Source organism: Bipolaris oryzae (assembly GCF_000523455.1).
Source record: "Bipolaris oryzae ATCC 44560 unplaced genomic scaffold scaffold_124, whole genome shotgun sequence".
Classification (NCBI taxonomy): Eukaryota; Fungi; Ascomycota; class Dothideomycetes; order Pleosporales; family Pleosporaceae; genus Bipolaris; species Bipolaris oryzae.
In genome coordinates this window covers 55,964-69,401 of record NW_006911400.1, presented here as the reverse complement: position 1 = coordinate 69,401, position 13,438 = coordinate 55,964, and the positions used below count along the sequence as shown (strand labels likewise).

The 13,438-nt window shown below is 49.5% G+C and overlaps 5 protein-coding genes across 5 annotated transcripts; 2 read left to right on the top strand and 3 right to left on the bottom strand.

The window, feature by feature from the left end:
* Positions 1-549: 549 nt before the first annotated feature.
* COCMIDRAFT_102001 (uncharacterized protein) lies at positions 550-2,028 on the bottom strand (the record flags this gene model as incomplete). The annotated part of the gene is made up of 1 exon (XM_007692287.1): positions 550-2,028. One exon carries the CDS (start codon positions 2,026-2,028, stop codon positions 550-552), a length of 1,479 nt encoding a protein of 492 aa, XP_007690477.1.
* Positions 2,029-2,553: 525 nt separating this feature from the next.
* Positions 2,554-3,393, top strand: COCMIDRAFT_102017 (uncharacterized protein; the record flags this gene model as incomplete). Its single annotated transcript, XM_007692286.1, has 1 exon — positions 2,554-3,393. The coding sequence occupies one exon, from the start codon at positions 2,554-2,556 to the stop codon at positions 3,391-3,393; it is 840 nt and encodes a 279-aa protein (XP_007690476.1).
* A 3,515-nt stretch (positions 3,394-6,908) lies between these two features.
* Positions 6,909-8,249, bottom strand: COCMIDRAFT_7494 (uncharacterized protein; the record flags this gene model as incomplete). The annotated part of the gene is made up of 3 exons (XM_007692263.1): positions 6,909-7,730; positions 7,844-8,078; positions 8,128-8,249. The coding sequence occupies 3 exons, from the start codon at positions 8,247-8,249 to the stop codon at positions 6,909-6,911; spliced, it is 1,179 nt and encodes a 392-aa protein (XP_007690453.1).
* A 561-nt stretch (positions 8,250-8,810) lies between these two features.
* COCMIDRAFT_7493 (uncharacterized protein) lies at positions 8,811-11,606 on the top strand (the record flags this gene model as incomplete). The annotated part of the gene is made up of 2 exons (XM_007692262.1): positions 8,811-9,018; positions 9,085-11,606. The coding sequence occupies 2 exons, from the start codon at positions 8,811-8,813 to the stop codon at positions 11,604-11,606; spliced, it is 2,730 nt and encodes a 909-aa protein (XP_007690452.1).
* A 302-nt stretch (positions 11,607-11,908) lies between these two features.
* Positions 11,909-12,987, bottom strand: COCMIDRAFT_102016 (uncharacterized protein; the record flags this gene model as incomplete). The annotated part of the gene is made up of 2 exons (XM_007692285.1): positions 11,909-12,725; positions 12,785-12,987. The coding sequence occupies 2 exons, from the start codon at positions 12,985-12,987 to the stop codon at positions 11,909-11,911; spliced, it is 1,020 nt and encodes a 339-aa protein (XP_007690475.1).
* Positions 12,988-13,438: the final 451 nt, after the last annotated feature.

Here is a 13,438-nt window from a genome sequence, read left to right as displayed (position 1 = left end):
TGTTAGTCAAGCGTGGAGACAGCGAATAAAATCCAAGAGCGCCATAGTTTCGATAGTTTGTGGCAGCTCCGCATAGACCCAGAGAATGATTCGGGGTGCATGGCGAACCTGAACCAACTTGGGGAACTCAAGCTTTAACCGCAGCGAGTGAAAAATGGTTGCTGGAGTACGGGACTGCAGTACCGTTGGTGGACCGACTTAGAGAACGACAGACTTACTTGTGGGTTACTATCGTTGAGATCATCCGGGTCCACATTTTCGGTTCGGCCCGCTGAGTAGTCCTATGTACTGTCCACGCGCGCTGTCCCTTACGTCACGACTGGTAGAGTTGAAGCAAATGCCAAAATGCTATCATCTCATAGATCATCGTACGGCATCCTTTTTACTAATGCAAAGTGCTGTATACATTGAGTAGGAGTAGTCATATAAGAGTGCGCTGAACATTGATGCGAGGCGATTCACACAACGAAGTTCGACGTCCGGATCTGATTTATGGTTCCCGTATCACATGTCTATTCATCTAGCATTTAAATGGATCTACCAGGCACACTACTGCTTCGCAGCAGCAGCTTCCTTCTCTTTCTTCTTTCGCTCAACCTCGGCCATCTTGGCAGCTTTCTTCATGGCATTCTTGGTCATTGGCTTGCCATCGGCATCTAACATCGGACCCCCTTCAGTATCTTCTTTTGGTTGCTCCAGCTTTGGCTTGGTGGGTTTCGGGTTACCCCTCCATTCTAGCTTCCTTGGGCGGAGGAATTCGTCTAGAATCTCATCTGTGACCTTTGTCCTTGCTTCTTGGAACCTCTTGGTATATGCTGTCATAGTTTCAATGCATTCTTTCTTCATCTCGCCAGTTAGCAGCTCGCCCTTGCGGTAATCTTCGGCGAGCTTCTTGAGCTTCTCGTCGTCATCCTCAAAATAAGCGATGTATTGGTAGGGTACGTCAATGTCGGGGTTTCCTCCCTTCTCACGATGAAGCTCAAGTGTTTCCTGACCGCCCGAGAATGCTTTGGTGTTGATCTTGTTTTTCACTTGCTTTGCAGTATCGCTCATAAAGATAGCTGAATTGGCATTGGAAGCGCTCATTTTACCGCCAGCGCCTTGTAGTGCTGTGAGAAACTTGGAGTGGATAAGCGCAGGCTTTGGTGAAGGATTATCCATGCGATTGCAGTTCTCGCGGACGAGACGAAAGTAAGGGTCCTGATCAATGGCGCAGGGAATGAGACAAGGCGTCGCAGCGAGCTTCTTCGATCGACGGTAGGTCTTGTAATCTTCACCCCAGATGAAGGGGTATGACGAGGCAAATGCAGCTACACATTGCTTGGCAGCGAATGCGTTACTGCCGATATTTGTAGAGCCGTGGAAGCCGAATGCGCCACGGACCTGGTTGTTGGTGATGAGCTTTTCAAACTCGGTCGCGTTCAGGTTGAAATGTCTGTTGTATCCCGATGTGAAGAACTCCGAGTCGATGTACATGAAAGTTTTCTTTACATCAAAGCCAATGGAAATGATGTCTTTTGCATTTTGCCGAGCAAACTCGTAAACTTCCTCTTGCTTCAGTTTTTCCTTGAACAAGAACTTTTCGTCGTCGGTCAACATAATGACCAACGGTACGTCGAAGACATCTTGTAGCCACTTGGTGAACTCGAAGGGGATGGTATGACCAATGTGCATGGCATCGCTGCTAGGTCCACGGCCAGTGTATAGAAGAAAGTCCTCGCCACGCTCGTAAGTGTCAAGAATCAAGTCCAGGTCTCGGTGAGAGAAGAACAGCCCGCGCCGCAACCAGCGATGTGGCTTGTGGCCGGTCACGCGCTCGAATCGTTCAAGGAGCGGTTGGTCTATGAGCTTTGTTGCCCACTGCTCTGAGATCTTGACATAGTCAAATTCCTTGACATTTCCATCCTCGTCTACTGCAGCTTGCACATCCCACGGGTTGATTTCCTGTTCGGTGGCTTTGGAAACAGGTTGCGTGGCCGTGTCAGAGATGGACAGGGCGGCTACTGCCGGCGGCTCGGGCTCAGTCATTATGGCGATGAGATTGGATGTGTGTGTCGATACGGAATCTCAGCGGATACAGATGTGGAGGAGTCGCGATCAAGAAGACGGGCTATGATTCATCACGCGTTGACTCAATGGCCAATTAATTAAAATGGCACCACCCCGCTTCAATTTGGTGTTGCCGCACCGCCTCAGCTGCCCCGCACCGCGCCACACTTCAGCCACAATATCGGGGGTGGGCAAGTCGCAGCGCCGACGAACGACCGAGCGACCGAGAGGCAAAACTGATCGTACGCAGAGCTCCAGATGGTTCTGCCGCTTGTCGTCACACCACCGTCTTCACACCATCCCCGCTCGACATCTCCCCTGCAACGGCCTTCCCAATTGTCCATTCGCAATTGGATGCTGCTGACCATGCGACTTCGTTACCTGAGATAGATCACCGTCCGCTACAGGTTCATCTAACCTTCTACCTACCAACTGCTCCACCCGCCCTCTGCCTCTCCACATACACCTGGACAGGAAGCTCTAAAGCACCAATAAGACGCCAAAATGGTCAAATTCTACTCTTCCAACGAAACTTACTCGTACCCTTTCTCGGCTGTCTCACTTGCCTACTTCCTGCGCTATCCAAACCCTTACTCCACTCACGTGCTCTCCACCGACACCATCGCCCGCCACTATGACCCCGAGACCCAGCGCCTGACTACCATACGCCTACACCTCAAGCGCTCTAAACTCCCCTCTGCTGTGCTCAAGCTCGTCCCTCGGTCTCTGCTTGGTGCATCGGCCGGCGGCGAATCGCAGTCTTACATTCTTGAGAAGTCGGTGGTGGATATCAAGGAGGGATGGATGGACACTGAGTCCCGCAATCTGGAGTGGACAGGAGTTTTATCAGTCATTGAAAGGCAGAAGTTCACTCGTCCTTCTTCGCTGGCGCCTGAGCACACGAGAGTTCGGCAGGGCACGGAAAGCCCCGCTCTACGCCACGGCTTCATCAACTTCAACAACAAGGGCAATGGCGTCAAGGTGGAAGACAATGGCGAGACAACAGATGTAACAAGCTCGGTCACACTGCACAGTCACATTGGCGAGACGTGGAAGAAGAAGCGCGAGGCAGCTAGAGAGGGGATTGTGGAAGAGGAACAGCCTCAAAAGATGGGCCTTTTGCGAAGCTGGGGCACCGCAGCTCTACAACGCAACATTGAAAAGATTGGTCTCTCGCGTGCACAGCGAAGCCAGCCAAATGCGCGCGAGGGCATGAAGGTTGTGCTCGAACGCATGCGCGAAGGTGGCTTGGTCGGCGTACTCGAGGGCATGCGACGGGACCGCGAAGCAATTATGGCAGGGCAGACATTGACCGCGCCGCGTGCAGCAGAGACTGACGAATAACTTCGTCGGCGTCACACGCCAATGATGTACGGCGTGATCTTTTGTGTGGAAAACAACGATTTTATGGTTTTGTATGAATATCAAGCGACGGCGTTACGGTCTCTCCCCCTTTTTCGCTCTGCCATTATATCTCTTCACTCTCTGGGTTTGGGGCTGGTTTGGATTTGAACTTTTGATTCTGGCGGTGCTGATTTGGTATCGGCAGTCTTGGAAAAGTTGACTTGAAGACAATGACGTCGGATTGGTGGACGGTTCTGTATTAAATGACAATTATTAACGGCCTAGGCTCTGTTGAAGTCGCGGTGGCGTAGGGACGCAGACGTGTTGGCGTTGGCGTCGATGCGCCGTGTATTAAAAGCATTTTCCAAAGGCTCTTTTTCTCTTCTTCATTCTTTTGAAGTTGATGTTGTGAGAAACCCCCAGTAAACAATTCTCATCATCTCAACAATACATCTTATGCGAAGAGCACCCGCGTAAATCAACAAACAAGATCGACGGCGAAATCTTATCGTACGCCTGTGCCTGCGGAGCCGTCCGACAAGTCTCCAGCTGCGCCTGTCTCAACTTCGCTCGCCGCATCGCGGCCGTCGAATCCGTCTCCTTCTCCGTCGAGTGGCGCTCATACGTCGATGTCGTCGAGCAAGTTGAGCTAGCAGACGTAGGATACGGACTGCTGGTACTATGTATATCGCATAGCTCATACGTATCCTGTTCAGCACACGGTGATACGCCAGTTGTCTGCTGCGCAAACATTTTACGGGGGAAGTGGACGAAGGCCGGGAGGTGGAACATTGGAGATTTGTCCATATTGTTGATGACTTCTTTTCAGAAACTGGCTGACAGTAGTAAGGTTTTATTTTTACTCAAACCACGGCTATATGCAGTCTTTAACTATGTCAGATCGCCATGACAACTGTGGCCTCTTTCTGCATCTTGGCTACATTTTCCCAGTTTCCTGTTCGTCGTCTGTCCTGCTACCCAATTTCTTCTCTCGAAAAAATAAAATAAAACTGCGCTTGCAACCAGGGAAAAAAGCCACCGTATTGCTTGGGCACCCACTTTGTGGCACGGACATCATGTTACATGAAGTGCTTTTGCCATCCAACCCACCGTTTTCACTACGTCGTACAGGGGCGTTTCTGGACGACTTTACGGGAGCAGGTAACGCGGACGCTATCAAGTTGCGGAGCCTTTATTCGATTGGGATTGTGTACCAGGTGGAAGGGGTGGAGAGGAAGTAGGCTAGTGAAAAGTGGGATAGCGAGATGAGGTTGTGTATGCATTTTTGTAGCTAGTCCTAGTAGAGTTTTTTATTTTAGGCTCAAAAACTGGTGATCGATTAAATGAGTTTAAGGACGTTCAGATGTAAATTACAATTGCCAGATAAGGACGACAATGATGATTGACGAGGCTAAGCAAAAGATAAACTGTATATCGGTATTCACTCCGGGTGTCATCTCCTGTCATCTGTCACTTGTCACTTTTCTCAATGCACCTCTCCGTCTCCACGCGAACACTCCCGTATTTTCTAGACACAACATGTACCTTCTCCCCTTTTCCCACGTACATATACCTTTTCCTCGAGTCTGCACCGTACCACCCGCGGCCCGGATCCGATCGATCCATGCCCACCTGTTACACCGAAAAAAAACGCCATCGATTAAGACTTAGGCTTGGACTTGGAGCGTTACACATGACTACTTTGGTGTCGTTCTCGGTAGCTTGGGGAAATGGCGGGAGTGGGGACGCGAGGATGGACTAGATGTGTGGGCGACAAGTGGTACAGTGGGATTTCCCGTAGGGAGGGATTCGGACCGGGTAGAGGGTACACTTGCAGGACGTGTGGAGGGGGGCGCAAATGGTGCTGCAGTTGGCGCCCAGTGAATTTGGCGGGTGCTAGTTTAGATGGGCTTGTGAAGAGTGACGTTGCATGGTGAGTAGAGAAAAGCAAGACAGAGGGTTTGATTGCCTCGTTGCAGATGTGGAAATGCGGATTGAATGACGTCGGGGATGATGCTTGTGTTTCTTCTGGCAAGCCTGCTTCGTCATTGTGAACTTCGATATAGGAGAGGGTGGCTCTGGACGACGAAGCACGATAGAATGAACGCCAACGTCAGGATGACGTTCTATCCAAGACTCTCAATACTAATCTAATTAATGCAGTATTGGGAAAATAGTTTGAGGTTTTCACCACTTGTTTTCTTCAGTACTTTGAAAGAACACTGTCACTTTATTCGACAGAATCTCGATCCGTCGCGATCCTATTTCAAGTATTTCTTGGTATAAGCTTATTGTATGTAGGTCCACCACCGGGTTTAACAGCACTGTAATATCGAAAGATTTCCTTTTAGCGTCTTGCTGAACACAAGCAATGACCTCTCCTTATGCATTGCCCCACGCTAGCCCGCTTTGTATCTTAGTAGGTCTATCTAGGGACTCGTTTCCGCGATGTTTTAATCTTAGGCTAACTTCTTGTAGTAAATGCATGCGACTCCATCTAAGTAGATATTTATGGGGTAGTATATGTTTCAGCCGCACTCTAATGCAACAAGGTTTACATTGCGTACACAATATGGGTTGAGCCGTTAGAGCTTCTGCTGATTTTTTGCATCTTGTATCTTGCGAGTTCCCCGGAGCAATGTGCACAATGCGTATTGGTGTGTGGAATATATAAATCAGTTTGTAGGTACCTCTTTCTGAATCCTTGGATCTCTGAGGTGCTCTGAACAAGACAGAAAACAAATATTACATTCTTAAATATCCTTGTCTTCCGTCGCAAATATGAAGCTCTGTTTTGCTCTGCCACTTGCATTTGCTGCACTTGCGTTCAGTGCTCCACAACGAACACTTTTTCAAGCTCCAGCACGAACCATTTTTATACCCCGTGCTGCACAGCAAACCGGTAGTATAGCCGCTCCTCTAGAACGAATCGCTGCTGCAGCCCGAGCTGAAGAAGAGGAGAAATAGCTTCTTATGTGCAACTCGAACCGTCCCGAGATTCTCTAGGTAAGTTCCCATAAGAATGCCATCGAATAACTGGAGCTTTTCTAATCCCAATGTAGTGTTGCTACATGGTTCCCAGACATCAGTACGGTCAACCAAACTGTTAAAGTGAGAAATTTATTGATAATTGACCTCGACATCAAGTTGAGGATCAGTTGAAAACCCACGTCACGGAGGGCACAGGGAGTCGACAATGCAGACTGCATGCAATATGATGGTGGTGGTCTTCAATTGTAATGTAGAATATTGTTAAATTGTATTATGATTCATTGATTTCTGAGGGAAGACTGATAAACTATGTGAAAATGATCAAGTTCGAGTGAAACTTGAGTGTGGAAAAGAAAGCAAGAACCAGTGCATGCAACCAATTTTTCATGAGAAAAAACCACAAAATGTATCAGCAAGGTTGTATGCCAACCTTGAGTCGAGGAGCGAACAAAAGCGACAGGCGTGCTTTGCTCGGCAATCGTTTCCAAGTAAATTCATCCTCACCTCCAACCCCAGCTAGACGATCAGTTATCAAGGGCAGCCATCGGGGAAACAGTGCGAGCTCTGTCGTCCACATGCTTAATGGTATCATGGTTCAGCAGCCCTTCCGCAACTTGCTCGTGATATTCCACCATTGCTGCGATGATCTGCAAAGCCACACTGTGGCTTACCACATCATTGATTTCAGCCCATAGCTCTCCATCGAGGTTGCTGGCCAGAGTGTTGACGGCCATCTCTCGAAGTCTCTTTGGTGCGTCATGATCCTTGAATGCATGCTTGAATACTACTTCCAAGACGCGATCACCTGGACCGAGCCCATATCCCAGCAAGGTTTTGAGCGATGTGCCGTTGGCCAGAGCGTCTTGGATGCTGTCGTTGGCGGCGTTGTACAGCTTGGAGTGACAAAACTCACTCAGTGCCGTAACACCCAATCGTGTGGCGAGCTGTAACGTGTTGTAGAGCTGCTGTGGATCTTCGCAGTCCAGTTTTCCTTGATAGATCCAATCCATTACTAACTGAAAAGTATCCGGCTCAGCGTCTGGTATAAGAATCCTTTTCTGAGCTGCAGCTCGCATAACATCATGTTTGGCTATATCAATCTCCTTCTTGTTGATCCGGTGAATTGCAGAGAACAATTTCTCCGTGATTGTGTGCAAACCAAAGGCATTGATGTAGGTTAGACGTACTTTTGTATTCACTTCTCGAATGGCGTCTTGTAGCATGCGTGCCTTGATACGCTTCGACTGGACCTCTGCTTTCGTTGCATCGTCTATCATTCTCTTGATAGCCGATCCATAGCCAGGCATGGGGAACCTCTCGTATGCGCGGATAATCAGAGGCAGTGCCTACAGGTATGTTAATATGGTGTCTCCATATTAATGCCGGATCGAACAGACCATCTGTAATAATAATAATATCTACAGATTCCGTTCTTTCCAAGTTGTCACAGGAAGCTTACCTTCTCTTCGTGATCGTCAGCTGCAAATTCCTCTGCAGTGACCTCTGGGAAGACATGTGCTGCGATCTGGTCACGAAGGTGATCGGTCTGCTCAAACTGCTTTCTAAGATTCTTGGCCTTGGTGAAGCGCTCCTCGAGAAGTTTGCTATGGCAACACAGGAGCTCTTCATGAATAGTAAGCTTGATAGAGAGATCTGGACCACACTCAATCTCGACGGGAGTCTGCATCAGCATCCTAGAAGCAGTGTTAGTCACTGAGCATTAAAGCAAAATTAGAAACTCACTGGTGCGGCTTGAATGGCTTTAACTGGGGGCTAGGTGACGAGATAACGATTGGGTTAGAGGTCTCGCCGATGCTGGCGCGCCTCTCCGAAGAAGCGGGAGGTGTAGTATAAGACGTAGTCATGGTGTCTTGGCCGATTGAGCGACCTTTGGTAGATGTTGGAGGAGAAGAAAAGGGAATTAAAGACCTAAGTGAGATTTATATAGGCAGTATCGGTGGTCTGTATCTGACATTGTCCTTCACTTGGAGAAACAAAGACACAAGGTGGTTGGTGGGATAGGGTTGCAGAGGTGAGAGAGAGAGGCAAACGCCACTGATACGGTGAATTTTGGTGTAGAAACAGATTTGTATTAGGCTTCCAACTGAACTCGTCCATAAGCTATCTAAATTTAACATAGCAATATGATGAAAGGCGCTGGAAATGTCATAAACAGTCCAGTGAATGTCAGTGTGTAGTAAAGGTAGTTCATGGTAGTTGTACAGGGTGAAGTTGTTAGAGCGAAATGTGAAATTCACAGATGGCACGGAAATTATGGATTCAGGGCGGTGCTACGTGGGTGGAATGTAAAGTATAGGGGCATGAGGGAGGAGAGCAATGACGATGTTGAGGAGCGGTGCACGGGCGCTGCCCCGCCGCGATGGTGTTTGGTGAGTGTCGACACCACAACCAGACAACGCGCCACCATGGCCAAACTCCACCGTGAGCGCGTCGAACACGCGTTGAACGAATTACTGGTGCGCATAGTACCCGAGGATCCCAAAGATGATGAAGAGGCCGCCAACCAGCGCTTCGAAGACGCGTTTGAGTTTGCCATTGACGAACTCACGTCGGCAGGAGATCCCGCCCTGGTCCCAGATGTCCACCATATCGCTAGCCTGATGGACCGCAAGGGTGAGTGACTATGTTGCGCGTTGTGTGTTTTATATATGAAAAGAATACATCATTAACATATAACAGTCTCGGGCCCACGAAACGATCAGCACAAGAGCGCCCGTCTGCACAATCTGCTCTCGCGCCTCGAAACACAGACAGTGCTGGACCAGAAATGGCGAATGCTCTACTTCCTATACAAACTCTCAGATAATGGCGAACCGGTTCCAGATGCGCCTGTGGCCCAGGACCTGCGCAGCTTTCCCCGGGAGCCCACTACGCCTTCCAAGCGCGCCTCTGCCCCAGCATTTCAGGACGCCTTTGCAAAGCCTGGCCTTGCCCAGCTACCCGTCAATGCTGGCTCACCCAAGGCGCCTTCACGTCCGCCAACGATTGCCGAAAAACCAGATAAGAGACGCGAGAGGCGCTCCCAAGACACGACCAAAGAGCAACAGGCAAAAGCAACAAATGCCACAGAAAAGCCAGAATTGGGCCCCTCAGAACCGACCCTATTGCGCGAGCTCCCTTTCACGTTGCAGGGCTACTCGTCTGCTAACTTGACATTCCCTTCTTCGACAGCCCTCAAACTTCCACCGACCCTTCCTGTTCCTATTATCAGCCTCCTGCATACCCTCGCCGAGCCCGCCATTTTGTACAAAGGACTTGCCGAGTTTGTTGATGAGAGCCAGGGTGGCCTAATAGAGCAGAGTTTTCGTGCGGCTTTGGCTAAGGAGCTGAGGGCGTACCTCGGCTTGGTTGCTACGCTCGAAGGCCAGATCAAGAGGGCCTTGGCACAGCTCGGTGAGGGCTCAGCGCACCAGGGCGCCAGCAAGGCCGGAGTCACTCTCAAGCGGTGCGTAATATGGATCAGAGAGCCGACAATGGGCCTGCGACTCATGAGTCTGATGGTGGAAGAATCAAAGAAGAAGAAAGGCGGCGAGCTGATTGCACTCATCCATTCCTTCTCCCTCAACCACGGCGACCCCTACGTCATGAACTTTGCCGAGCGCCTTCTTTCCGACGTTACACGCCCATTCTATGACATGCTCAGGCAGTGGGTCTACGATGGCGAGCTGGCTGATCCATTTGCAGAATTCTTCGTCTCTGAGCAGAGCGAAGACGAGATTCTCGAAGCAAATGGTAATGAGGGCAAGGGCGGCGCCACAAGTGTATGGGAAGACAAGTACAGACTCAACGATAAGATGGTTCCTACTATCGTCACCGAGGACTTTGCAAAAAAGGTGTTCCTTATCGGCAAGACACTCAACTTTATTCGTTATGGCTGTGGAGATGCGGCGTGGGTCGACACTTACTCCAAAAAGGCTTCCAAGGAGCTGCAATATGGCGATACCGCAAACCTGGAGCGATCCATCGGCGACGCCTACAAGACCACCATGGCTCGTCTGATTGACCTCATGGCAAACAAGTTCAAGCTATTTGACCATCTACAAGCACTGAAAAAGTACATGTTGCTTGGTGCTGGTGACTTCATTGCTGTGCTTATGGAATCGCTCTCGTCAAATCTCGATAGACCCGCCAACACCCAGTACCGACACACCCTCACTGCACAGCTCGAACACGCTGTCAGAAACTCCAACGCCCAATTCGACACATCAGACGTTCTTCGCCGACTCGACTCTCGTATGTTGGAGCTGTCGCATGGCGAGATTGGATGGGACGTCTTCACGCTCGAGTATAAGATCGATGCTCCTGTAGATGTCATTGTGACTCCATTTGGGTCCAAGCAATATCTCAAAGTCTTCAACTTCTTATGGAGAGTAAAGCGTGTAGAGTTTGCCCTTGGTTCCACATGGCGTCGCTGCATGACTGGTGCTCGTGGCGTTTTGGGTACCGTATCAGACAAGATGGGCTCTGACTGGAAAAAAGCGCGCTGTGCTATGGCCGAGATGGTCCACTTTGTCAACCAGCTTCAGCACTACATTCTTTTCGAGGTTATTGAGTCTTCATGGATCGATCTGCAAAGAGCACTCAATAAGCCAGAAAGCACACTTGACGATATGATCGAAGCCCACGCAAGGTACCTCGACAACATTACCAGGAAAGGTCTCCTTGGAAGCACTACTACGGATTTTACGGCGCAACTGCATGAGCTGCTGAAGACCATGCTAGCATACAAAGACGCAGTAGATGGTCTATACTCGTGCTCAGTTGCAGAGTTCACTCGAAGACAAGAACATGCTGCCAAGATTGAGACACGAACCGCAGCTGGTAGGTGGGGTCTCTCTGAAAAGGACAACCATGGTAGCTCGACTCCAGACCCTTTTGCACGATCGCGTGCAGCCTCTACCAACCAGGAAACCGACTCACCTTTCCTGCCACCCTTGCTGAAAATGGGTATGACAGGGTCTGTCGAAGATGACGTACTACCAGCACTTCAAAAGCGCTTAAGTCATCTGGCCGAGGACTTCAAGGCCAGAATCAACCTTCTCCTTGGTGATCTGGTGCACTCCCCTGATGGCGAGCTTAAAATGTTGGCTGTCAATATTAATTTCAACGATGTATACAAGGTTGAGCGAAGACGAAGGAAAGGGTCGCAAAAACGCGACAAGGACAAAGAGACGTCCAAAGTTGACACTTCTGCAGCATGAGTGTTGGTGTAGTTTGCGGCGTTTAGCACGACATTGATACCCCATGTGCTTTGCTAGGAACTTAATACGTCTGACATTTTTCCAATTTCAACCTTTTTATTTCCTCTACCGCATTTCACTTCATCGGGTCCAAACTCAGAAAAATATGGGGTACATCATTCCGCATGTTCTCAAACTGACTGAGTCGACTAGCCATGATAAATCATTCGTGATGGTAATGACATCCTATAGGCAATACGTTACAGCAATTCAGCGAAAGCAAAATGCATCTAAAAACAAATATACGTCACGCATTCCCCGAGCTAGTTTTTGATGTAGGGAATGCCTGTCAACTTGAACGTACGCTCATTCATGACCGGCTTGTTCACCGGCTCGAAGCGGTTGTGCGGATCCTCCACTCCATCCCTCGTGGCAACATTGGAACCAGTATGCATCGCATTCGGCCAATGAGTTGTGCCAACCCACCTCTCATACGCATCCTTCTTGCGAATCAAATCCTCCTGTGAAGCATCTGCTACAGGCATATAGCAGGTGTATATCGCAAACCTCGGCTGATGGGTTTTCGAGGCCAGATTGTAATGCGGCGTGCGGCTATCCCAGACAAGCAGATCACCCGGGTCCGCGCAGACTTTGGTCCATGTCAGACCTTTGTCTGCGAGCCACTTCATGCCGTTTTCAGTAAAGCCGAACCATTCTGGTGTCCACGCTGGGATACGTGGCTCGTCTTTCATAGCGGCATGGAACTCCTCAGAGAGCAAGTGGCCGCCTGGACAGACGATAAGACCGCCATCGTCTGGACCGTTGGGGAGCAAGTTGACAAGACCCTGCAAACAGCGGAATCCGGCCTTCTCTGGGTTCTGGTCTTGGTGTGGCCACGGCTTATTGGGGGCAATATCTGTGCGGCCGGGGAAAGTAAAGTTGATTGCATCAAAGGAGACAATGAGATCTTTGTCGTCGTATACTTTCTCAAATGCACTGACAACGCCTGGTTCCCCACGGACGTCCCAAGCAAAGTCCTCATGTGTGACGGCGTAGTGGATGCACATGCCCTTTTCGTTGATGAGCGGTAGCTTGTCCTTGTGTGCTGTGGACAGGTCATTGCGGTCAAATCCGAGGTTACTAATGCAGTTTCATTATTATATGGATGAGCAAAGGAAGCGGATTTCAGACAAGCTTACAAGCCTTCTAGCCATGAGAACATGCGATCTGCGTATTTCAATGCCTTTTCTTGGGGAATAGCTCCTTTGATGACAGCATAGCCGTCGCGTGCGAGGTCATCTCGCCAGTCCCCAAACTTGGCATCTGTGCCATCCATCTTCATGGCCACATTTTGAACACCGCTCAAGGTGAGGGTTGGTGCCTTGGTCGTAGTCGTGATCATGATGAGTTGAGTTGAGAAGAGATACAATGTACCAATGAAGGTTTAATCGTTCCCAGAGTGGTAAGTTCTGATTCTGGTGAATTGTCGCTTAGGTTTGGTCAGTCTTATCGCTTTTATCTTTCAGTTGCAACTATATCACGTTGGCTGTGCATGATGAGGCTCATACGCCATGCCCACAGCTCCACCCCCACATGTTCCGATGGATGATAGTTTGGGATGTCAATCGTTTCGAAGTCCACCCCACCTTTTCCTAACCACGTGCTGATCATGCAAGTCTACTCCAACCTTGTCGATGCTAGAGGCAGCAAATTCTTGGCTTCGCGGTGGAATGTGTGTTTGCCGACACTCGTAATGTGGAGGTCGGCGTACGTATGATCTCTTTGAGCAGCAAGTTCAACTTCATCATGTCAATCCTGCCTTGACCCTTCTTTGTTCACCTGTTTCTGACTTC